The sequence below is a fragment of the Theropithecus gelada genome, unplaced genomic scaffold (genome assembly GCF_003255815.1).
Source record: "Theropithecus gelada isolate Dixy unplaced genomic scaffold, Tgel_1.0 HiC_scaffold_16008, whole genome shotgun sequence".
Lineage (NCBI taxonomy): Eukaryota > Metazoa > Chordata > Mammalia > Primates > Cercopithecidae > Theropithecus > Theropithecus gelada.
In genome coordinates, this window is record NW_020257778.1 from 1 (window position 1) to 23,771 (window position 23,771).

Consider the following 23,771-nt stretch of genomic DNA (forward strand, 5'->3'; position numbering starts at 1 on the left):
GTGTGCACAAATGGGCGTGGCTGTGTCCACACAGCTTTATTTACAAAAGCAGCTGGGCTGTGTGTGCACAAATGGGCGTGGCTGTGTCCACACAACTTTATTTACAAAGCAGCTGGGCTGTGTGTGCACAAATGGGGGTGGCTGTGTCCACACAACTTCATTTACAAAGGCAGCTGGCAGCTCCTTGGGGCACTCTCTTGGGGGTGGCTTTGGGGGTGCTCTGCAGGGGAGGCCTGTGCTGTCCGTGTGCAACGTCTGCCCGGCGAGGTGAGGACAGGCTGTGGCAGCTCAGCTGGAGATGCTCTGTCCGTACGCCGACCTGCGCCGGGGCTCCCTCGAGCTGACTGTCCCACCGCCTCATTCCTGGGGTGCCCACGTGGGAAAGCTCTGAGACCTGTCGCAGGGTGGGCACGGGGGACGCCTTTCTCCACGCTGTGCATCTGGGGACCACCAGACTCGGGAGCAGAGGCCGCCCCTCCTGTGAGATCATGGACCTTCCCCCGGGGGCTAGGTGCGAGCAGGTGTGCCCGGGAGCTGCGTTCAGCTGCCGCCCTGTCCTCCCCTCTCCCTAGTACACGGTGTGGGCAGCCATCTGGGTCACCTGGAACATCTTCATCATCTGCTTCTACCTGGAAGTTGGGGGCCTCTCACAGGTGAGTACAGACCGGAAGGCAGTGCAAGGTCCTTCCCCGGGGTCCTGGCCGGGCCCCGTGTAACACCCCCTCTGTTTTCTCTTCATCCATCGTCTGAGGCAGGGGCTGTCTGTGCATGGCTCTGTCCCCAGCACCCAGAACAGCCCTGGTCTGTAGTTGGTGACTCAGTAAAGGTTTGGAGAGAGACCAGTGATTTGATTGGGGAAGGAAAGGCGTCTGTGGGTGTTGGCAGGTGAGAGGGCTCCGGCTGGAGAAGAGGAGCCTCAGAGCAGGGCAAACCCTGGCAGAGATGTGCAGGTGAATGGACACCACCCTCCTGGGGCCACGTGGGGTCCTTTGTCCCAGCCCGACCAACCCTCCAGGCTGGTAAAGCCTCGTGCCCCCTGCAATGCAGGGAACCAGGGGAAACAAGGTGGAGGGTCATCGCTGAGCCGACCCTGACTGAGGCTGTTTCAGGCACTTTGCCTGCAGTTCAGAGGTTAGTTCCAAAGCCAGGGTGGGGTGGAGTTTTGTCTCCCCCGGGGGCTCTCTGCTTTGGCCGGTGTGGCACAGGTGGGCACTAAGGCAGGTGCCCAGCCAGGCAGACGGGCCCCCGCTTCCTGGAGCCACACCTGGGGCTGCAGCCGGGGAGACTGTCCTGGGGCAGACACACGTCACATGGCAGCTTTGGCCAGAGACACAAGGAAGGGACCCAGTGCCCCTGAGAGCGAGTTCTGGGGTCTGGGCAGGGAGGCCTTCCTGGAGGAGGAGGTGTGTGGGTCGAGGGCAGGCATAGGAGCAGCTGGGAGGGCCTTGGTATTCCTTTCCCCACCACTGCTGGAGCCCTGGGGACAGGGTGCAGTGGGAGGACAGGGGAGGCGGGAGGAGAGGACCTCCCCTTGCCTCTCTGTGGTGGCATCCCCGCAGGCTGCAGTGGGTGAGGCCAGCCACCTCCTGGCGCTAACCGGCCCTGCTCCTGCTCCTCACCCCCAGGACAGCGAGCTACTGACTTTCAGCCTCTCCCAGCATCGCTCCTGGTGGCATGAGCACTGGCCGGGCTGTCTGCACGAGGAGGTGCCGGCAGCTGGCCTCAGGGCCCCCCATGGCCAGGCCCTGGTGTCAGGTGCCATCTGTGCCCTGGAGCCCAGCTCTGTGGAGGCCCTACACAGCGGCCTGCAGATCCTGATTGCGGTGAGCATGGGGTAAGGGGGCCCGGGGTGGGGATGGGTTGATGAGGGAGGGGACACAGAGCTGGGGGTTTATCTCCCTGGGGCGGGGCCAGCTGACCAGGCCTCAGGCCTGTCTCTGCCTTCCTCATCCCCACCCTTGCTGGAGAGGTTAAGGTATCACGGGTGGGCTCCCATGTGGCTGGCACCTCAGTGCCTCCTCTGCAAACCACCTCCCCCAGGTGGGGCCGACCCAGGCCCCTTCTCAAGTTGAGCGTGGTGTTTGCTGTGGGGAGTGGGAAGGACTCGGATCAGGCCGAGACACCCCGCCTCTGGCTTTCACGGCCCCAAGGAGGAGCGGCAAGCATCTTCCTGACAAACCCATCCATGCATGTCCAGCCTGTTCCCTCGGCTGCCCCAAGCCCGTGCCAGTCACGGAAAGTGGACAGAGCCTGAGGCTGGGCCGGCAAGAAGCCCCTCAGCCTTGTCTGGAACTGGAGTGTGCACTTGGCAAAGCTGGCGCCACGTGACCCAGGTCTGACCGGACAGGGATCCCGCGGCCCCGGACATGGATTCTGCAGCCTGGACAGGGATTCTGTGCCCCGGGAGGGGCTGAGGAGCAGCTGTTGCTTGTGTGGGAACGGGACTCTGCTGTCCTCTCCGGCCCTGCTCGGTTTGGTGGAGAACAGGGGCTACAGTGCTGCTCCTGGTCTGGCCACGAGGCCCCTTCCCCGCTGTGCCACCTCCGTGAGCCTAGCAACCTCCTTGTGCCTCAGCTCCCGCCTCTATAAAACGCAGATGGTGCCAGTGCCTTCCTCGAAGTGCTCAGAAGAAGGAGGCAAAAGCTGAGACGGGCGTGTGGAGGATGCTTGGTCAGCGTTTCACCTCAGGAGCTCCTGGGGCAGGGCCGATGTGACTGCAGCACAATTGGTGCCATCGCCGGAGGAACTTGTGACTGATCTCAAGGCTCCCTGACTTTCCCTGGTGCACACGCTGGCGTCAATGCAGCACATCAGGTGGACATGGGGCCTCCAGGAGCGAGGATCTGTGGCCAGCAGCTGGCGGTGGAAGCTGAATTCCAAATCGAAGGGGCCCATGGCCTGAGAACACGTGACAGTATGGGTGGCCTCGTGAGCTCCCTGGGCTCCTTCCTGGGCTCTGCTCTGGTCCTGCAGGAACTCAGGCCAGGGAGGTGCTGCCCCGTAGCAAGGGGCTACAGACACACCCTGCCAGCGCTAGTCAGGGCCTGTTTCTCCCACCACAGCCACTCAGCCCCAGTTGCCCCCAAAATGTGTGGAACCCAGGTGCATGTGACTGGAGGAGAAAGAGCCAATGTCCCAAGTGTGCACATCAAAGCTCCTGAGATTAGGCTTTGTGAGAAGGCAACAAAAAGGAAGCCAAAGGGGAACAAATGAAGATTCTCTCAGAGGGGGTGGCGTGCTGTGGGAGCCGAGGCTGGAGGAGTGAGCGCTACGCGTGGTTGGGGAGATGGGGCCTGCTGTTGCCTTTTATCCTGACTCCCAGGGATGGGAATTTCTTTAATAGGATGTGGATCTAAATTCCAGCCAGCTAGTCCTCACTAGGAGCACAGCCCCCCTGCTCTTTGCTTTGGAGGGTCTGGGAGAGGCTGGTGGCTTGGCTGACCCCTGCCCAGCTGTGCTGATGGTAGCAATAGAGAGTTGTCCGACAAGGCCAGGCTCTGGGCGTGAGGCGCAGGGCAGGGTCTGCAGATCCCAGGCCTCCATGCAGCAGGGAGGGTGGTGAGCTTTGGGGTGGACCTGGGGCTGGAGCCAGGAGGATGGGCAGGAGGCGGTCGTGTGAAGGGCAGGGAGCACGGGGGTGTGGGACAGAGGCGGCCTGCAGGTCCCCGGGGGGGGGGCACTGGCTGGAAGGGGCGTCTTCCAATGGCTCCCCAAGCTCGGCTGCCTGTTCAGCACCACGGCCAGCTCCGTGGTGGGGGCGTCTTGGGCTCCTTTGGAGTAGAGGGGGAAGAGCCATGGAGGTTGCCCACCCTCACCCCTGCTCCCACCCTGGCCATGGCATGGAACCAGAAATGGCCATTTGGGACAGCTTCTTGAGTCTGTCTCAATATCAAGGAGACGGGTCTGCCTGCCTCGTGGTAAGAGAGGTCTCCTGGCCCCTGACTGACCCCTAGAAAGGAGCTAGATTTCCAGGAAAGCAGCTGCCAGCTCGCCTGTACCAGATGGGGTGGGGGTCGGGGGTACGGAGCCCAAGCATGTCCAGCCCTGGGGCCTGACCTGCATGTCCTGTCTCCTCTCCTGGGACCGGGACCTTCTCGGGGGGCTGTTGGGCCAGGTCTATGGAGGAAGAAACCAAGACCAGAAGGTGAAGTGAATTTTCAAGGTCACGCGGCTGCTCAGCGGTCGGCCTGAGGTGCAGCCAGGAAGGTGTCCTGCTTCGTTCCGGGGCACCTCCAATCACAAACCCACTGCGGCCGGCTGCCCCCAACCCCTCCCTCAGTGTCTGTGGCCTGGAGTGACCCTGGCCGGGCCCTCTCTCTCATGCCGTTGGTGTTTCTGGCTGTGGCAACGCTGCCCCCCTTTGCCAGAGCCCTTTTTCCCTCAGTGGCCCTGGATGCAGGTGTCTGCGAGGTGTGTGGGGCTTTGCAGTGGCCTGTCCTCTGCCCTGGACTCCCAGTCCCTCTCCTCTCGCTGCTTGACCCCTGCCCCACAGGCAGCAGCCAGCCCCCAGCTCTGCCTGGAGTTGCCTGCTGGACCCCGAGTCCTCAGCCTGTCTCTCCTGCACTTTGCTGGGCTCAAAACCAGAATCCCAGACGGCTCGCTCCACAGAGGAGGAGGAGCTCCTGGTGGCTGTTGGCTGGGGTGGGCTGGGGCCAAAGGCGAGGGGCCCGAGGGGACTCTGGGCTGGGACTGGGCTGGCCTGGGGTTCATCCCGCCTGGGCTTCTGCAGCCTCACCCCACTCCCTGTAGCCACTCAGGCTGACCTGGTCATCTTCCCCACCCAATATCCATTATCCTCACCTACCTGCCCCCCACCCAGTTGAGTGGGGTGGGGCGGAAGGCAGGGGTGCGGCTGGAACTTGAGAGCTGAGGATGCCCACGGGTCAGCTCTCCCACTCCATGTCACAGAGGAGGAACCTGAGGTCTAGGAGAGGCAGGGCCTTGGTGGTCAGGGGTGCTCGGGTGCCTCTGCCTGCATCGCCGCAGTGACACCCCGCGGGCTCGCCTGGCCACACTCACCCCTCCGCCTGTGGTGTCTTTCAGCTTCTAGGTTTTGTCTGTGGCTGCTACGTGGTCAGCGTGTTTACGGAGGAAGAGGACAGCTGTGAGTATGGGGCCTCTGCAGGCAGCGGGGTGGGAGACTGCTACAGAGGTGGCAACTCTGAGTCTGTCCTGTCTGGGCAAGGAGAGAGACCTCCCCTCTTGGGAGGGACCCCACGCCCAGCAGGGCCTTGCTCACAACTATAGGCCTGAGCAGAAGAGGACTCACTACACACAGGGAAGAGACGAGCAGAGGTCCTGGCCTGGGGGCCCCAGGGTTCAGCTGTCTCCCAGGTCCAAGGGCTCCTGTGCTTCAGGCTGGGCCTGTCCTCATGATCCCCGCAGTGGCCACAGGTAGAAGGTCTGAGCTCAGACCTGCCGAGTCCTGGGCCGCTGCAGCCTCCAGGCAGCTCAGAACCGGGCCCCACTGGCCGGGATGCTCACATCTGGCCCTCGGTGGCAGCCTGGACCCATCTAGGCAGGGTTTTCATTTTCCCTCTGCTCGCCAGCCCCCATCAGCTTTCCTGTGATTTGCAACTTGAGTGGTCCACACTCAGGTGCCCTCGCTGGGCCCCTCATCCTGATGTGGTCTCACAGGAAGACCCTGTGGAGGACAGAACCGGGTGGGGAAGGGCAGATGCCAAGCAGAGTCTGGGTGTGCCTAGGGGGCCCACGGTTCCTGTGGACAGAACTATCCCCGGGGTCAGAATCCAGTTCAAAGCCATCTGTCTCCAGGACCCCAGGGGCCATGGGGTCAGCAGTCCACACGTCAAAGGGCACCCTGCCCTCAGACCAGGACTGATTCCAGAGGCAGGGGACGCCCTCAGAGCCTCCGTCCCCAGCACCCAGCATCCCTCAGCCACTGTGCCGCTGATCCTAAACCATCACTCAGGGCTCAGCCAGCTTCCTGGGAGGAGGCAAACAGCTTCCGCTCTCTGGCTCCATTCAAACGTTTTAAGATGGGAACCCCATTTGAACCTGGAGTTCAGAATGCATCGACTTTGCCCAGCAAGCCCCTGTCACCTGCTGGCTATGCAGACAGTGTCAAGGGAGCCACTGTGACTGAACATGACAGAGGGTGGTGGGAGAGGGCAGAACACGGTGCAGCCCCCGCACAGGCCGGAGGACCCGGGCTGTCCTACCTCTGCCGTCCCCCCAGGCCGTCCCCGCAGAGGCCGGAGGACCCGGGCTGTCCTATGCCCCCCGTCCCCCGGCTGTGTCCCCTTTGCTGTCGTGTCAGGACTTGGGGCGTGTCTGTGACCCAGGGACCCCTTGGGCTTCATTCTGTGATTGGGCCTGTTTTCCGCTCTGCCATCTTTTCCATTGTGTGGGTTTTATTTGGGTCTTGATTTCTTTCAGTTGATTTCATTGGTGGATTTGATCCATTTCCTCTCTACCATGTCAATGAAAAGCCATCCAGCCTCTTGTCCAAGCAGGCGTACTTGTAAGTATGGCCGGCAGAACCTGCTCTGCAGCCAGCCTGGCCAATCTGGCGCTCACAGCAAGAGGCTGCCTTCCTTGGCCTGCCTGTCCGTCCATCCATCCATCCGTCCATCCATCCACCCTCACTTTTCTAACATCTGCTTCATGCCAGGCTCTGGGGTGGTACTGGGGCTGCAGAGACCTAGGACCCACTCCCAGCCCAGAATAGCTCAGAGCCCAGCAGAGACTGCGCCTGTGGGAGAGGGTTGGGTCCAGGAGACGGCTCTGAGTCAGGGGCCGCAAGGGTGTCCTGAAGAGCCACTTCCCAGCGGGCGGCATGGGGCTGCCGTAGGGGTCTCTCCGTGGCAGGCAGCTGGGGCCCTGGTTTCCTATCTGGCAGAACCAGACTTGTTTCTTGAAAGGCAGTATCCACAGTTCTGCAAACCCCAGACCCTGGGGTGGGGTGCCGGGGCTCCCAGCTGTCCTCCTCTGAAATAGCTTTTGCCACACAGCTCGCCCTGTACACAATCCTAGTTTGGGGCTCAGAATAGGTAGCCGCACTGCCCCTGGGCTGCCCAGGCCCCCAGAGACACCTGATGGCACGCCCCTGGGTAGCCCCTGGCCCTTCTCTCCTAAAAATGAGGGCTGTAGGCCGGGCGTGGTGGCTCAAGCCTGTAATCCCAGCACTTTGGGAGGCCGAGACGGGCGGATCACGAGGTCAGGAGATCGAGACCATCCTGGCTAACACGGTGAAACCCCGTCTCTACTAAAAAATACAAAAAAAGTAGCCGGGCGAGGTGGCGGGCGCCTGTAGTCCAGCCTGGGCGGCAGAGCGAGACTCCGTCTCAAAAAAAAAAAAAAAAAAAAAAAAATGAGGGCTGTCATGGCAGGGGCTGTCTGAGGTAGCAGGAGCCCAGCTCCCATGTCAGAGAACGGGGGAATAAAGACCCGGGCAGGGGTGGGGTCACACGCAGGCCCTGAGCCAGGGACCCAGGTACACCCCTGGGCGAGCCCCCACTCCACTCCCAGCCCCACAGCCCAGACCCCACTGAGATGTCAGCAAACAAGCACAAGACGCTGACCTGCCCGGCACAGGGAGAGGCAGTGGTGGCTTTCCAGAGCCTCAGCCCCACCTACCTCCTTTCTGCCAAAGGCCTGAAGCCATCACTGCTTGGACTTTGTTCCATTTCAGGTTCTCCAAGGGGAGGAGGTGGCAGCCCCCAGTGGCAGCCCCAGCCCTGCTCCCCCAGGTGCTCTCTGACCTTGTCCCCACAGGCCTGCGTAAGTGAGGAAACAGCTGATCCTGCTCCTGCGGCCTCCAGCCTCAGCAACCAACCAGCGACAATGACAGGAGCCCCCAGGCCTTGGGACGCACCCCCACCCAGCACCCTCCAGGTGGCCGGCAGCACCTGCCCTGGGTTCTAAGTGCTGGACACCAGCCAGGGCGGCAGCCACAGCTACAACTTCAAGAGAGTTTGTAATTTCCTTTCTCTTAAAAAAAAAAAAAAAGAAAACAAGCAAGCATACAAAAGAAAAGGCAGAGCAGAGCGCCCCATGCCCACCTCCCCCGGCAACGTGGGAGACACAACTCTGCCCCCAGGCCATCTTGTCCTCGAGGAGCCCCTCAGGTGCCCGGCTGGGGCCGCTGGACCCTCAGGCTGCAAGCACCGCTGCTGGGGCGCAGCCAGGCGGGAACGGCACAGCCCCCCAGGAAGCCAATGTGAGCCCCGAGAATGTGAGCCCGGGACCCGGCAAGCGGCGAGGGCCCCAGTTGAGCATGGAGGGTGCCCAGCCCCAAACTTGTGCCAGAAGAACCCCCAGAGCCGCCAGGAGCTGAGGCTGATGGAGTCCTGGGGTGTGGGCTGGGCTTGACCAAGAACGGCAGAGCCAGGCCCCAAGGCATACCACAGGGCACGTGGTGGTGACAAGGGGGCGGTACCCTTGTAAAGAGGGGTCTTGGGCAAACAGTCCCAAAGGCTCCCCCAGGTATCATCAAGTTGGTAAATAAACAGGAACATGGCCCTCGTCCACCCTCCGGAAGATGCCGAGTTTGGGGGACAGTCGGGTACAATCTCAGGTGGGGCCTGAGGCCTGCCCGTTCCAACAGTCCTGAAAATACTGGAGGACAAGCGCGAGGGGAAGGAGGCGAGGGGCCCGGAAGGGGGTGTCCGCGGGAGTGCGGGAAGTTTGGGGAGCAGCCCGGAGCTGGTTGGACCTGGGCAGGTGCTGCCCTGCCGGCCTGGAGAGGTGGTGACCTGTGTCAGATTGGGCCGGTGGGGAGGCAGCTCGTGGTCTGGAACAGGCTGCTGGGTACATCCAGGGAAAACCCACTTTATTTCTATTCAGAAGCATCCAAACAGGTACAGTAAAGGCATCCCCCATGCCAAGCAGGGGCTTCCTTCTCCACCCTGGACGGTGGTCAGGGAATCAGGGTTTGTGGGTGCTGGATGGACACCAGCTCTGCCGTCCTCAGCAGGCCCAGAACACAGTCCAGGACAGGCAGACAGGGGCAGGGAGCCCACTCTGCAGCCCACCTGGCCGACCACGGTACCTAGAGGGAGAGGAGGGGTGGGTGAGCCAATGGCTACCAACAGGGCCCACTGAGCCAGGGACCTCAGATACCAGATTTCCCTTTCCCAGATTTCCCTGCCTGACACGTTGTCCCCTCCAGAAGATCTTCAGACACATCCCGGGGGTAACTACAGAGGCCCTGGAGAGCCCCGAGGCAGTCACAGCACCTGTCCCTTGGCCAGCATGGGGCATCCCACCCACTTCTCTAAGAACAGGTTCACACGCCCCCTTCCCATGCAGGCGTTCCCACTGTGCAGGCGTTCCCACCGTGCCTTGGCCCCAGTTTAAGGCCAGGCTGGTGTCTCACTTGTGTAAGCCCAAACCGGCCCACTCTGTTTCCCCAAACGCCTCCAAAGCCGGCTTTCCTTGACCACTGAAGAAAATCAAGGCCGAGAGGAGCCAGCAGGCGTCAATTAACGCAGGCGGGCAGAGCTGTGGTGGCTGCCAGGGCATGGTGCTGAGAAGGACCAGGCCCCAACCTAAGCGTCAAGGCAGGTAGTAAGACTGATGGGTGCTATCAGTGGGGCCTGGTGAGCAGGGTAAGGACAGGCTGACGATGCCACCCGGGAAGGGCCTGCCGTGGGTTCAGGAGGGCCGGGCACGGCCGGCTCAGGGCCATCTCCACAGGAGGGCTGGCTGTGCGTGGTGCTGGGACGCTCACCTGGCCTAGGACACGAAGGTGCGCACACGGCTTCGGATGGGGGCTCTGCAGATGGGGCACAGCTGCAGGCTGGGGGCACACTCAGTACAGACCAGGTGGCCGCATGGCACAAAGACGATGGACACGGCACGGTCCAGGCACACCTTGCACGTCCTCTCCTCCTGCAGCCGCCGCAGCTGCTCCTCCATGTCCCTGGCTCCTGGGGGCTCAAGAACCCACCACCCGCTCTGGGCCTGGGCTGGACTGGCTCCCCCTAGGAGGACAGGCCTGCAAAGTGTCCCCGCACCCTGGCCCCCGCCCTCTGCGGCCCGTGGAAGATTGGCGTTACCCAGCCCTCCAGGTGCCATCAGCCCTCCCCTGCCCTGGCCCCCACCCCAGGGGGTCCCGGGCCTGCACCTGGCTCCTGGGCGCTTTCAGACTGGACCTCTCTTCTGGGCGTGGGCAGCTCAGGGTCCCCAGGGGCAGGGACTGTGGACAGTTAGGATGGACTTGAGGCCTAGCTCCCAAGGGGAAGCCAGGCCGGCCCAGAGACAGGTCCGCAGCCTGTGGGGTCCAGTTCTGGCCAGGAGTGGAGGGACTGCAGAGTACCCCCGCTCCCGACACTTCTTCCCACCCCTCCCACAGCATAACAGGATCCAAAGGCTTCCTGGAGGGGCCACCAGAGAGCCTGCCCCTTGTCCAAGGCCCTCTGCACATCCAGCCCATCTGGCAGTGGCTGCAGACACTGTGTGCTGGGCACTGTTGGGGGTGGTGAGGCGAGAGGCTGTGCCCAGGGGGTGAGCTGGGAGAGAAGCAGAATGGGGACCTGGCACTGGCAGAGGCCCCTGCTGCCGCGAGCCACCTCACACAGCACAGCCCCCATGAAGCCAACCCAGGCAGCAGCCTCACACCCGGTCACGTGCCCGTCACTCTCCCTGCTGTCTGGCAGGGTGGGGACACCCAGTGGCCTTGGCCAAGCACAGGCTGCAGGTGCCCAAGGAGTCAGTAGGGTGTTGGCTCTCACCGGAGGGGGCCACAGGGGCTGCATCTTCCGGTTCTTCCCACGGGTCCTGGAAGGAGCCAGAGACCGTCGGTGCCTTGGGGAAATAGGAGGGGCAGGACCCCACTGCCGCCCGGAGCCCCGAGGGGAGGTGGCGCTCACCCAGGAGCCCAGCAGCTGAGAGTGAGTCTCCTGCACACTGTGGACAAAGTCTCTTCCTTTTGACCGGAGCAGGAACTGGCAGCTGCAGATGCCCCACAGATGTAGGTTGGGGTTCAGGGCCCCCACCGTCCGCTTCAAGCCCTTGGATCCCCAGGGGTTGGGGTTGGGCCCCCTCCTCCCGCCGCCCTGCAGTGCCCGTGGGCATGGGCGAGGAGGGCTGCCTTGGAGACACCTCCGTGGGGCTTCAGGGTAGTCCCACAGGAGAGGCACTTCTGCCCCCAGCAGCCCTTCCGAACAGGGGCCCTCACAGGAAAAGTGGGTGCCTGCCGGCCGGAAGCACCATCCACAGAGGGGCCTCCCCAGTGCCCTGTGGGGCCAGGGAGGCAAAGCAGGCCTGGTGTTGGGTCGACAGAGCCCTTTGGGGCCCACCCCTGACCCGTGATCAGACCCGGGGCCCCACGGGGACAGCTGGTACCTGGGGAACCACTTGGCATGTTCCATCCAGGGGTCGTCCCCGCGCTTCCAGCTCTGCAGGCCCCCGTAGCAGAAGAAGCACCTCACCTTGTCCTGCTGGCCTGGGGTGCGGAGAGATGCTGGCCCCAGCCAGGCCCCACCCAGCCCCCTGCCCCCCGGTGCGTCCTTCCAAGGCTGCGAGAGCTTCAACTGGAGGGGAGCTCCCAGGTGGCAACAGAGAGGAGGGGGTGGGCAGGGGGCTGGGTGGGGGAGGACACTTGCACCTCACTAGCATCAAAGGTGAAAAGGGGACAAGGGTGTCTGGGGTGCCGGCCAGGATGGGCGAGAATGTTCAGGAAAGGACTGAGCTGGCATTTGCATTGTTCCCAGAGTGAGCAGTGGGGGCCCCCCAGGGCCTGGCACATCTATAGCCCTGAGGCTTCAGGAGCCAGAAGGGCCCCTCCCCAGGTCTCTGCTTCCCCAAGATGAGTCCCAGCGAGAGGAAGAAGGGAGGCTGCCCTAGAAGGCCAGTCTGGGGCCAGGCTTGGTTTTAGGAACTCATGCCTCCCTTTGGGGGTGGGGGATCCCTCCTCACTCTACCTCCTGACGGCCCCGTCCCCTCATCGGCAGGCATGCGATATGTCACCTGCCACTGACATCACAGGTTTGGGCTGCATCAGGCACTGGACCTCGACCAGCCCCAAAGACCCTGGCTCTGCACCTGCCATGCCTCCTGCCTGACCTTCACCTGCTGAGCCTTGGACCTCCAGGGAGTTGGGTGAGCCAGGCCTGCCCCTTCACACCACGACTCCTGACTGTCCCAGCCACTGTCCCCCCCGACCAGCTGTCTTAAGTTGGTCCAGCCTTACCAGGATGGTGCCCCCCCAGAGCCCACTGCTGACAATGACCTTGGCTGTGCCAGTACTCATAAAGCCCTCAGTGGGCCCTGCTGCCCTGTCCTTCAGCCCGGAAGTGGCAGAGCTGGGACCTGAACTCAGGTCTGACCACATGGTCCCCAGCTGTAGGGCCGAGGAGCGGGCCCAGGCCAAGACGAGGATAGGTACTCCGGGGACTTGATTTAGTCGGGGAAGACCAGACAGTGGCTGCAGGTTGGGTCCTGAAGAAATTCCCCACAGGCTGAGCTGCCAGGACCTTCCGGCTGACCACGCCTGCCTTGGTCACCCTGATCCTGTTCCTTAAACATCTCCTCCCGCCGTGCAGACCAGCAGCGGGACGGTGAGGGCCCCAGGCAATGTCAGCCCCACCCACTTCTATCACAAAAAGGTACTTGCGCACCAAGCTGGTGGCCTCCACAGCTGAGACCCCCAGACCATGGCCAGAGGCAGCCCCTCCTCATGTCCCACAGTCTGACACACTTGGCCAGCAGAGACTCCGGGAGAGCGTGTCAGGCAGGAGCACATGGGCACTGAAGGGCTTGCAAGACTACTGCTCCATCATCCGGCCAGTCCCTTCCTGTTGGGGGATGGATGCTACGGAGGAGACAGAGCCCTGGGCTGGAAGGGTCCAGAATCGTGCCCAGGCCCACAGCAGGAAGGCCCCCCCGCCCGGGACTGACCTGTGTGGAAGAAGCCGGCAGCGGCCAGCAGCTCGGGCGGCACCCCAGCCGTCAGCGGCCAGTCATAGAAGGAGGCCAGACGCAGCTCTTCAGAGCCCATGCCGGGGAAGGCAGGCCCCCTGGGCGACATGGCCCCAGCGCCCTCCTCCTCTTCCTCCTCTGCCAGCGGCCGCAGCTGGCCCAGGATCTGCCCATCCACATGGTCCCAGGCCCTGCAGGTGTCCAGGCCTAGGGCAGGGCTGCCCAGAGAGCGGGGTCCACAGCGCTCCCGCGCGGGACCGTCACCAGCTGCCCAGCGGCACAGCTGTGGTCCATGCTGCAGGCACTTGGCACTGTCTTCAGGCCCCATGGAGGGAACACTGGCTCTGACCAGGTCTGCAGCAGAAATGGGGGCTGATGGCCAGTCCCAGAATATGCCCAGCTGGCCCTTCTGGAGCTCCTGACCTCCGGGCTCACCCCGGGGACAGCAGGGATAGGCATAGGCCGGCCACCAGACACCCTGGGAGGGGAGTATCCCAGGGCCCACCACTTTCTGGAACGGGCCAGGGTGGCCTCTGGGGTCACATGCTCTGTGCAGCGGGGGCGTGTCATGGGGCCCCTGGCAGGGTTGTGGATCCTGCTGATGGCACGTGGGCAGGCAGTGTCTCTTTGAACAAGACGGGAAGGAACTGAGCGTGGAGACCCCTCCCAGGGCTGTGGGGGAGGGGCTGGGGAGCTGGAGATGAAGGTTCCAGGGTCAGGCGCCCAGGGCAGCCTCTGGAAGCAGAGAAGGCCCAAGTAAAGACAGATGGGCTGTGCAGCCCGTCCAGGCAGGGGCCGTGACCCCCCACCTTGCAGGGGTGACGCTGGACTCACAGGGGCCTAGTGCTTCGTCATGCAGAGCAGGGAGGCAGGTCACCCGGGTGTTCTCTGAAACATCCCTCAGCTCCAAGGGGCCTCCGCAGGTCTGGGAGCAGCTCTTGTCCTCAGGCCATGAAGATCAGAGCAGACAGAAGGGCCTGAGCTGCCCTCCCCTCCCCTCCCCCTTCCCCCTTCCTCTTCCTCCTTCCTCTCCTTCCTCCTCCCTTTCCCCTTCTCCCTCCTCCCTCTTTCCCTCCTTTCCCCCACCTCCCCTCACTTCCCCACGTCTCCCTCCACCTCCTCCTTCTCCCTCCACTTCCCTCCATACCAGCCTCCCCAAGTAGCCAAGGGAGAGGCGCTGATGTCCCCAGAAGAGGAGCATTCAGTGTTGGCCCCGGAATCGGAGCTCCTGAGTCTGCTGTGACCCTGACTGCCAGTCCAAACTCCACAGCTGTGCCATGCTGCTAAACCCCACAGTGAGGGAACGGGGAGGAGGACTTAACCCTAGAGAAGCTGGGGGCACAACAGGAACCCCAGGGACACCTGGGCGGGACAAAGAGGACAGCTGGATGGGGCCCAGGCTTCAACGCCCCCCGACCCCTGACTGAACCCTCAACCCTAGCAGACCCAGCTCATCCACCCAGCTGGCCCTAAAGGCCCCCTGTCATCCTTCAGCCACTCTCCGCTGCTGTTCTGTCCTGGATGGGAGCGTGCAGGCTCACAGAGTTTGGAAGAATAAAGAGGAGTCGCACACTGCAGGCCTTTGGTTGCCACGGGGAGTGCAGGCGGGCAGGACAGGGTTAGCTGCAGTGAAAACCGTCCCTGAGCTCGCCTGGAAGCCTGGCCCGCTCACTTTCCACTGCTGAGCCGCATAGACCCGCTGCTGCCCACCACACTTTCACACCCGCCCCTGCTCCTCCCACTCACGGCGGGGGCTGGGGCTGCACCCGCCCTCCCAGGAGGCCTCTGGTGACTTGTTCTGGTCATACTCAGGCCAGTGTTGCCGGGCCCCAGCGAGACCCCCAACCCTTTCCTATCCAAGGCCCAGAGCCACCTCGTTTCCTGCAGAAATCAAAGTGAAGGGTGTGGCTCTTAAGGCCTCTGGGGTGTCTCCAGGCCCTGCTGAGGACACAGCACAGAAGCCAGGGCTGCCGGGGGCAGAGGGAGAGGCACCAGGAAGCTCAGGGACATAGGAGGGGAGGGCTGTGTCTATCGGGAAAGGGCCTGGGCGCCGGAGAAGGAGTCAGGCTAGACACAAAGTAGAACTTCCCAACGTGTTTTCTGGGATGATCTCGGGGTACCACGCCTTCGCCCCCTCTCTGTCCTCCCGTGCCCCCTCAGCACAGTGGTTACCTTTGGTCACTTCAGCAACACCCCGGGTGTGGGCTTGGGGCCCTTTCAGGGGGACGCGGGCCTCAAGCTGGGTGGATTTTGCTGCCTGGTTCCTAGTCCACCTGCAGTGCACCCGGGAGGTGGGACGAGGGGTCACTATCTCCAGCCTGCTCTTTCCAGGGGAGGGACACATGCAGCACCCAGGTTTGCTCGGAATCCTCAAGCTGGGGACCCTCTGAGGTGGGCAGGCAGCAGGGGTGGCCTCTCCCAGGCCACTGCCATGGCCTGTCATGGGACCCTCTCTTCCCACTGCTTGGGGCTGGGAGAGGAGACAAGATTGGTGTCACTCCTGGAAATGGAAGGAAAGGCCCTGGAGCTCACTGGGGAGTTCGGGGTAGCTGGGCCATCGGCCGAGCCCCGCTCCTCTGGTGGGATCGCCCCCTGAGGTCCTGTGCACCTCTAAACCCAGTGGGTGATCTCCACACACATCCCAGCGCATGGCTGTGCAGAGAGCTGCCAAGGGGCGCTCAGCCTCTTTGCTGTGCGCGGCCAGCCCAAAATTCTCAAAACAAGGAGTATCCATATGTTACTTATTTAATTAAATGAAAAGAAATAAGGAGCTAAAATTAACGGTCACGTGCCTATTCGAGAAGTGTTGGGGATACTGAGAGTACAAAGAAAGTAAAGTTCCCTGTCGGAGCCGTCCCTGTGGGTGCTGGGCGTGTGTGTCTGGATTTGGCAGTTGCCCTGCAGCTTTGCGGGGGAGGGGGCGGGTGCATGGAGACCTCTAGGCTTCTTTGCAATTCTGTGCATCTACAATGATTTCCAAATAAAAGATGGGAAAACCCATGCGCCTTCTCCCCACTGAGTGGCAAGCACTGCTGTGACTATTTTGCTGTTTTCTTCCAAACGTACCCTAAACATCTTTATTTGCTATTTGCCCATTTTGCAAAATGAATAAACATCTGTCAGTACCTAGGAGGGCTCCCCGTGATGCCCCCGGGTCCCTGCGAGTCTTTCCAATTAAGTCTCCCAGGTAAGAAGACGTCAGATGGGGAGCCATGGGGAGAGGCCTCCAGGTCAGTGAGAAAGGAAGCCCTGGGCCCATCAGGGACTCCCAGAAGCCCCAAGACCCCGCAGCGACTGGGATTTGCAGCTAAGGAGATGCTGGTCTCCCTGCAAGATTCGGAACCAGCAGGAGTTTGAGGAGAATATCCCCAAATTGAGGCCCCCACAGTGCTCGTGAGGACTAGCCTATTAAGGCAGGAAAAGAGGACCGTCGTCAGGGCTGGGCTCAGCATTCTCCACCAACAGCTCCCACCTCCTCCAAAGCCACCCAGCCATCCGAGAAAGTCCATGCCTGAAACTGCGTGTGGGTGCCACACGCATGAGCCCTGCTCTACTCCAAGAAGCCTGGGGCTGGGGCCACGTGGGCAGATAGGTGGACCCGCTGGGCACATTCCTATTCCTGTGCAGAGATGGGGGTGTCAGGAGGGGCCTCCAGAAAAAAAAAATCTCCCCCAGGGCTGATGCCTGACCTTTCACCACCAGAGCCTCAGAGTCTCTTCCTGTTAACTTTTCCTCTGGGAATGCTTTGTGAGTCATTAACACTTTAGTATAAACAAGACTCAACTTTCTCAGAAAGAAGGCAGTGGGGTTTTTAGAGAGGGATGGGACAGGGATGGGATTAGCCTGGGATAAGAGGGCTGAGTCAGAGCCTGTGGAGTTCCAAATGCTCTGACCAGAAGGTGAAACTGTTACTCATGTGAACCAGAGCAGCTCCATGTTGAACAGGAGCTGGGTAAAATGAGGCTGAGACCTACTGGGCTGCATTCCCAGGCGGTGAAGCCGTTTTAAGTCACAGGATGACACAGGAGGTCGGCACAAAACACAGGTCATAAAGACATTGCTGATAAAACAGGTTGCAGTAAAGAAGTGACAAAAACCCACGGAAACCAAGATAGTCACGAGAGTGACCTCTGGTCGTCCTCACTGCTACTGTACTCCCAGCTACACGGGAGGCTGAGGCAGGAGAATGGTGTGAACCTGGGAGGCAGAGCTTGCAGTGAGCCGAGATCGCGCCACTACACTCCAGCCTGGGCGACGGCGAGTCTCCGTCTCAAAACAAACAAACAAACAAAAAAGTAGCTGGGCACGGTGGAGGCTGAGGCGGCAGGATTACGTGAGCCCAGGAGTTCAAGGCTGCAGTGAATTATTGATATGAGTGGTGGGCAGGGAAGTGCTGGGTAGAGGAGGGCGTGGTCCCTGGCTAGGACTCCACCCACAGGCCTGTGCCCACGGACCTAGGTGAGGACCAACACACCCTGCCTTCATGTCCAAATGTTGCATTTCCCAAAACCACCCTGCCCTGCCACGCCCCCATCCTGTGCCTATAGAAACTCCAAGACCTAGTGGGCAGGAACCCAAGCACCGGACATGGAGAGGAACCCATCGGCAGAACACACAAGCGGCTGGATGTCGAGAGGCCGTTGGGGGGAGAACACCGGCAGAAGAGCACACTGAGACCCTGGCAGGCCATCGGCTGGTGGAATGATGCAGAGTTTGGCTGGGGTGGTCGGAGGAGAGCCCAGGCTGCTGAGAGGCCTGACTCCAGGGGAAAACCATCTCCCTTCTGGCTCCCCCATCTGCTGAGAGCTGCTTCCACGCAATCAAACTTTGCACTCATTCTCCAAGCCCACGTGTGATCCGATTCTTCCGGTACAGCAAGAACCCCGGGATACAGGCCTCTGTCCTTGTGGTAAGGCACAGGCCTAATTGAGCTGGTTAACACAAGCCGCCTACAGACAGCTAAACTAAGAGAGTGCCCTGTAGCACATGCCCACTGGGGCTTCAGCTATCAACATTCACCCCTAGAAGCTGCCGTGGGGCTCCCTGCCCGTCGATATGCTCCCCTAGGGGTTTGAGCAGTGGGGCACCAAAGAAGCAAGCCAGTCCCCCATTGCATGCCCGGCGATGGGACAAGGGAATCTTTGCCATTTCACTATGATTCTGCCCTTGAACTCCAGCGTGGGACCCTGTCTCAAAAAACAAACAAAAAAAACACCAAACCAACACCAAACAACAGCAACAACAAACCCCAGCCCCAGATTCCTCTGGGAGATAGATTTGAGGTTCCCTCCCAGCAACTTCTTCAGTGACCCTATGATTAACCCCTTCTCTGCTGCAGCCCAGCATCTCAGCATACAGACTTGACGTGTGTGCATTGGCAGCAAACTATCATGGTTACAAAGAGACAACTGGGGCTGGGAAGGAAGAGGGTTTCCCTCCAGCTGTAGCAGGAGGAGTCGTAGACAGAACTCCTGACACTGGATTGTGGAAGGAAAGAGCTGTATTCAGCTGGGAGCATCGGCAGACTCACATCCTAGAGATCGAGCTCTCCAAATAAGTAATTCCTGTCCCTTGTAAGGGCTCACAACTCTAAAGGGGCTGTGCGGGGGGCGGGGGTCGTGAACGATTGAGCAAGTGAGGGGTACATGACTGGGGGCTGCACACACCAGTAATCAGAACAAAACAGAACAGAACGGGGAGTTTCATAATGCTTTTTTACGTACTGTCTGGAATCTATAGATGGCACAAGCGGTGAGGTCAGGAGTTGAATTTTAACACCAGGCCCGAAATGTTGCGCCCCGTTGTCTACGATTTTTTTATTTTTCACTTCTGCCTATTCTTTTAACTTCTACTTTTTCAGCAAAGAAGAAATTAAGTATAAGGCAATATAAGGAGTGTCTCCTCTCTGACAGCTAGATGTCAGCTTGCTTTGGGATTCCCTGGGATGGTCCCAACCAGGACAGTGTACCAAGCCCTGTGCTAAGGCCATCACCCACATTCCTTCAGTGATCTCCTCAGTTACCCTTTGAGATGGGCGCAGAACTTATTTCAGAGGTGAGGAAACCGAGGCTCAGAGAGGGGCACAATGAGTTGGCTGAGAGCAGAGATGCAGACCCAGGAAGCCTGTCCAGGGAGGCAGCGGCTGTCGCTGCGGGGGGAGACACGTTCCCCATGCGTGGGGTGGGGCCGCAGGAAGGCGATGGCCTGAGAACCTCCCGGGAGGTCGGTGCTCCTGTGCCCTTCCTCATCAGGGAGGCGAGATGGGGAGTGTGGACGGTTCTTTTGATGGGGCGTGAATGATCATCAGCGAGAACAGAGGGACTCCAGAGACAGGAATTAACTTGTAAATGATTCCCTTTGGAATTCGAGTGATCTCTAGAGGAGACATTATCTGGGGGACAAGTCTGTCCAGGTGAGGCTGCATTGCTGCTGCCCTCTTTTCTGAGGTTTCAGGGAAGGGGTGGAAGGCGACTGCTTTCCCATGGTGGGGCCGGCCCTAAGGCAGAAAAGGGAAAATCACAGCAGGGCCTCTTCCAGCATCTGCTGCCCTTAAGTGGCCTCTGATTTAAAGCAGTGAGTAAGCCAGGGCACCATATGTGAGCCAAAAATAAAATTCCAAGCCTGCAGTTGACTGAATGGACCCCCCTCTTGGCCAAGGGTACTCAAAGAAACCTGAAAAACGAGTTCAGGCTATGAGAGGAAGGTGGGGACCAGACAGGTCCCATTAGACCCTCCTCCTTTTGGAGTTCAGGAACAACTGACCAGCATTAACATTAAAACGGAGCTCTTAAGCCTGACAAAACAGGCCAGGCACAGTGGCTCACACCTGTAATCCCAGCACTTTGGAAGGCTGAGGCCAGAGGATCTCCTGAGCTCAGGAGTTCAAGACTAGTCTAGGCAACATAACGAGACCTCATCTCTCAAAACAAAACAAAACAAATCAGCCAGGCGTGGTGGTGTGTACCTGTGGTCCCAGCTACTCAGGAGGTAGAGGCAGGAGGATAGCTTGAGCCAGAAAGGCCCAGGCTGCACTGAGCTGGGCCACTCAACCCCAGCCAGGATGACAGAGGGAGATCCTGTCTCCAAAAAAAAAAAAAAAAAAAAAAACTGACTAAACAGACTGTAAGATCCCAAATGCCAGCCTGACTCTGGCATAACATCACATGACATACAAGGAAAGAAAAATATTTTATCCACAAATATGTGTATTTGTCATAGTTCGAAAAGGCCCTATTGGCCGGGCGTGGTGGCTCACGCCTGTAATGCCAGCACTCTGGGAGACTGAGGCGGGTGGATTGCCTGAGTTCAGGAGTTCAAGACCAGCCTGGGCAACACGGTGAAACCCTGTCTCTACTAAAAATACAGAAACTTAGCCGGGCGTGGCAGCATGCGCCTGTAATCCCAGCTACTCGGGAGGCTGAGGCAGGAGAATTGCTAGAACCTGGGAGGCAGAGGTTTCAGTGAGCTGAGATTGCACCACTGCACTCCAGCCTGGGCGACAGAGTGAGACTCCATCAAAAAAAAAAAAAGAAAAAAGAAAAAAGAATCAAGACCACTGTTGGCTGGGCGCGGTGGCTCACGCCTATAATCCCAGCACTTTGGGAGGCTAAGGCAGGCAGATCACCTGAGGTTGGGAGTTCGAGACCAGCCTGACCAACATGGAGAAACCCTGTCTTTACTAAAGGTACAAAATTAGCCAGGCATGTGGTGTATGGCTGTAATCCCACACATTTGGGAGGCTGAGGCAGGGGAATTGCTTGAACCCAGGAGGCAGAGGTTGTGGTGAGCCCAGATCACGCCATTGCACTCCAGCCTGGGCAACAAGGGTGAAATTCCATCTAAAAAAAAAAGAGAAAAAGAGAAAAAAGAAGAAAAGGCCCTGCAAAGCCATCTTGTGTGGGGGAAAATTTGTGTCTGTAAGGAATCTCTGTTAACATAACTAGCTCTTTCCCCTTCTGGGCCCTCCCAATCCTGAAGAGGTTACCTGAGAGTCCAGCACCTTCTAAAGGTCTACATAGGAAACATTTGCCATCTATTGTCTTTAAGGACAGACACCTATGGGACTTCATCTTCGTAGTAAGAACGTTGGTGTCCACAACCCCTTATCTTTTTTTTTTTTTTTTTTGAGATGGAGTCTCACTCTGTCGCCCAGGCTGGAGTGCAGTGGCCGGATCTCAGCTCACTGCAAGCTCCGCCTCCTGGGTTTACGCCATTCTCCTGCCTCAGCCTCCCAAGTAGCTGGGACTACAGGTGCCCACCACCTCGCCTGGTTAGTTTTTTGTATTTTTTAGTAGAAACGGGGTTTCACCGTGTTAGCCAGCATGGTCTCAATCTCCTGACCTCGTGATCCACCCGCCTTGACCTCCCAAAGTGCTGGGATTACAGGCTTGAGCCACCACGCCCGGCCCACAACCCCTTATCTTAACCCAGATGCTCCTTCCTATTGGTCTTTAGATAATAACTTAACTCTTCAACCCAGTGCCAATCAGAAGATCTTTGGATCCACAATGCACCCAGGACCCGTAAGTCCTCATCTGGGAACCATAAGCCCCCACCTAGGACCCGTAAGGCCCCATCTATGACCTGAAAAGCCCCCATCTAGAACCCGCAAGGCTCCCACCCAGAACCTGTAAGGCCCCCATCTATGACCTGTAAGCCCCCAACTAGGACCCATAAGGCCCCACCCCCTGCTTTGAGTCATTCTGCCTTCCTGAACCTGAGCAACTCGCACCTCACATGTACTAATTGATGCCGATGTCTCCCTAAAAGGTATAAAACAAGCTGTCACCCAACCACCGGGGACACATGTGCTCAGGACATAAAGAGACTGTGCCTCAGGCCATGTCACTGGTATTAGGCTCAGAATAAACCTCTTTAAATATTGTACAGAGTTTGGCTCTTTTTGTCACACGTATTTTAAGGTGAAAATCTCTGGGCTCCTTCACCACCCTAGCCTGCTGTGGCATAGCCATACCCCACACCCAGATCTGCTTGACGAGGGCCTGGGACTGAGGGGCCTTGGGGGCCTGGTGTGGCACTGCAGGGACCCCAGGTTTCCTTCCCCGCCTTTCATTGCCCACGTCCTGCTTTGAGATCTGTTTGCGGGGGTAGAATGTTGGGGCGGGGTCCAGCCTGCCCCCATCCGTGGGCCCCACAGCCACTGTGTCTGGGCCCCCCACCCGTGGGCCCCACAGTCACTGCATCCGGGCCCTCCGGTCCCGGCAGTCTTGGGATTCTGGGTCAGTGGCTGCAATGAAAGGCTGCGCTTGTGGTTTCAGTCACAGGAGGCCAGGTCCTGCCCGCCTCCGGGCTGTGCCGGCTGGAATGAGGCTGGACCTGGAGCCCAGATAAGCTGAGGAGGAGGAGGAAAAGGGTGGGAGGGAGGAGGAGAAGCTCCAATTTCTGTCCAGGCCTCAGGCCTGGGTTCCCAGGAAGTTCAGCAGGTATGTGCTGGGCAAGGCGGGCCGGTAACCCCTGAGATGGGCAACCCTCCCGCACCCAGCCCCACTCCTGCTGAAAGAACCCTGAGAGCCCTCGCCAGTCCCCTCCTCCCCAGCTTGGGGGGCCAGAGCCTGCCAGCACTGGAGCAACCCCCCCGTGGCCACAGAGCAAGCACTTCAGGTAACCCAGGGATCTGGACAAGCGTATCAGAGGCCCACAGGAGGGGCTTCCAGCTTCTGAGGCTGGCAACGGCATTAAGAGGCTCAAAGTGAGACAGGCAGGCTGGCTACTTTCCTGTTTTCAGATGGTCTGGAGGGGCCGGGCGCGGTGACTCACACCTGTAATCCCAGCACTTTCGAAGGCTGAGGCAGATGGATCACTTGAGGCCAGGAGTTTGAGACCAGCCTGGCCAACATGGTGAATCCCCATCTCTACTAAAAAAATTAGCTGGGCGTGGTGGTGCACGCCTGTAATCCCAGCTACTGGGGAGTCTGAGGTGGGAGAATCGCTTGAACCCAGGAGGCGGAGGTTGCAGTGAGCTGAGATCGCACCACTGCACTCCAGCCTGGGCAACAAGAGCGAGACTCCATCTCAAAACAAGGCCGGTGCGGTGGCTCACGCCTGTAATCCCAGCACTTTGGGAGGCCAAGGTGGGCGGATCACCTGAGGTTGGGAGTTTGAGACCAGCCTGACCAACAAGGAGAAACCCCGTTTCTACTAAAAATACAAAATTAGCCGGGCGTGGTGGTGCACGCCTGTAACCCCAGCCACTTGGGAGGCTGAGGCAGGAGAATCGCTTGAACCCGGGAGACGGAGATTGTGGTGAGCTGAGATCACACCATTGCACTCCAGCCTGGGCAACAAGAGCGAAATTCCGTTTCGAAACAAAAACAAAAACTAACTCGGGACCCCGATTCACTCTGACACAAGAAAAAAATTAAACTAAAAGCTAAGTCATGTGAGAAGCGAAGCTGCCTTTCTTTTTGTTCCTAAGCAGGTAGTTACAGATAACAGGTGAAGCATCTCTCTCTTTTTTTTTTTTTTGAGACGGAGTCTCGCTCTGCCGCCCAGGCTGGAGTGCAGTGGCCGGATCTCAGCTCACTGCAAGCTCCGCCTCCCGGGTTCACGCCATTCTCCTGCCTCAGCCTCCCAAGTAGCTGGGAGTACCTAGGCCCCCGCCACCTTGCCCGGCTAGTTTTTTAGTAGAGACGGGGTTTCACCGGGTTGGCCAGGATGGATGGTCTCGATCTCCTGACCTCGTGATCCGCCCATCTCGGCCTCCCAAAGTGCTGGGATTACAGGCTTGAGCCACTGCGCCCGGCCAAGAAGCATCTATCTCTACAGGAGACGTTCACCTTATTTTATGCAAGTGCAGGTTTCCGAGCGTGAGAGGCACACACAGCTGACGATTCCCCTGCCTGCTCCTCTTCTGTTGCAGCATGTGA

The 23,771-nt window shown here is 59.7% G+C and overlaps 2 protein-coding genes across 3 annotated transcripts; one reads left to right on the forward strand and one right to left on the reverse strand.

The window, feature by feature from the left end:
- Positions 1-572: 572 nt before the first annotated feature.
- On the forward strand, positions 573-7,962 carry LOC112617309 (sodium/potassium-transporting ATPase subunit beta-1-interacting protein 4; the record flags this gene model as incomplete). Its single annotated transcript, XM_025374067.1, has 5 exons — positions 573-653; positions 1,626-1,823; positions 5,044-5,104; positions 6,400-6,484; positions 7,738-7,962. Coding segments are annotated over 5 exons (435 nt in total), but the record flags the coding sequence as incomplete, so codon positions are not given.
- Positions 7,963-9,699: 1,737 nt separating this feature from the next.
- On the reverse strand, positions 9,700-13,396 carry LOC112617310 (baculoviral IAP repeat-containing protein 7-like). Of its 2 annotated transcripts, none has more exons than XM_025374069.1 (6): positions 12,865-13,396; positions 11,311-11,410; positions 10,836-10,917; positions 10,698-10,743; positions 10,091-10,162; positions 9,700-9,893 (listed from the first exon to the last, which is right to left on the reverse strand). In XM_025374069.1, the coding sequence occupies exons 1-6, from the start codon at positions 13,211-13,213 to the stop codon at positions 9,700-9,702; spliced, it is 843 nt and encodes a 280-aa protein (XP_025229854.1). In that variant the 5' UTR covers positions 13,214-13,396. The 2 variants fall into 2 exon arrangements, with proteins under 2 accessions (XP_025229854.1, XP_025229853.1); XM_025374068.1 differs by having other exon boundaries at positions 9,700-9,947.
- Positions 13,397-23,771: the final 10,375 nt, after the last annotated feature.

Bases quoted from the DNA above. Each gene is read 5' to 3' on its own strand.
- LOC112617310 (XM_025374068.1), bottom strand. From the start codon at position 13,213: ATGGGGCCTGAAGACAGTGCCAAGTGCCTGCAGCATGGACCACAGCTG. The intron at 10,744-10,835 runs GTGAGCGCCACC...GGCTCCTTCCAG, and splicing joins CTCAGCTGCTGGGCTCCTGG to GACCCGTGGGAAGAACCGGA. The intron at 10,163-10,697 runs GTGAGAGCCAAC...AACTGTCCACAG, and splicing joins AGCCCCTGTGGCCCCCTCCG to TCCCTGCCCCTGGGGACCCT.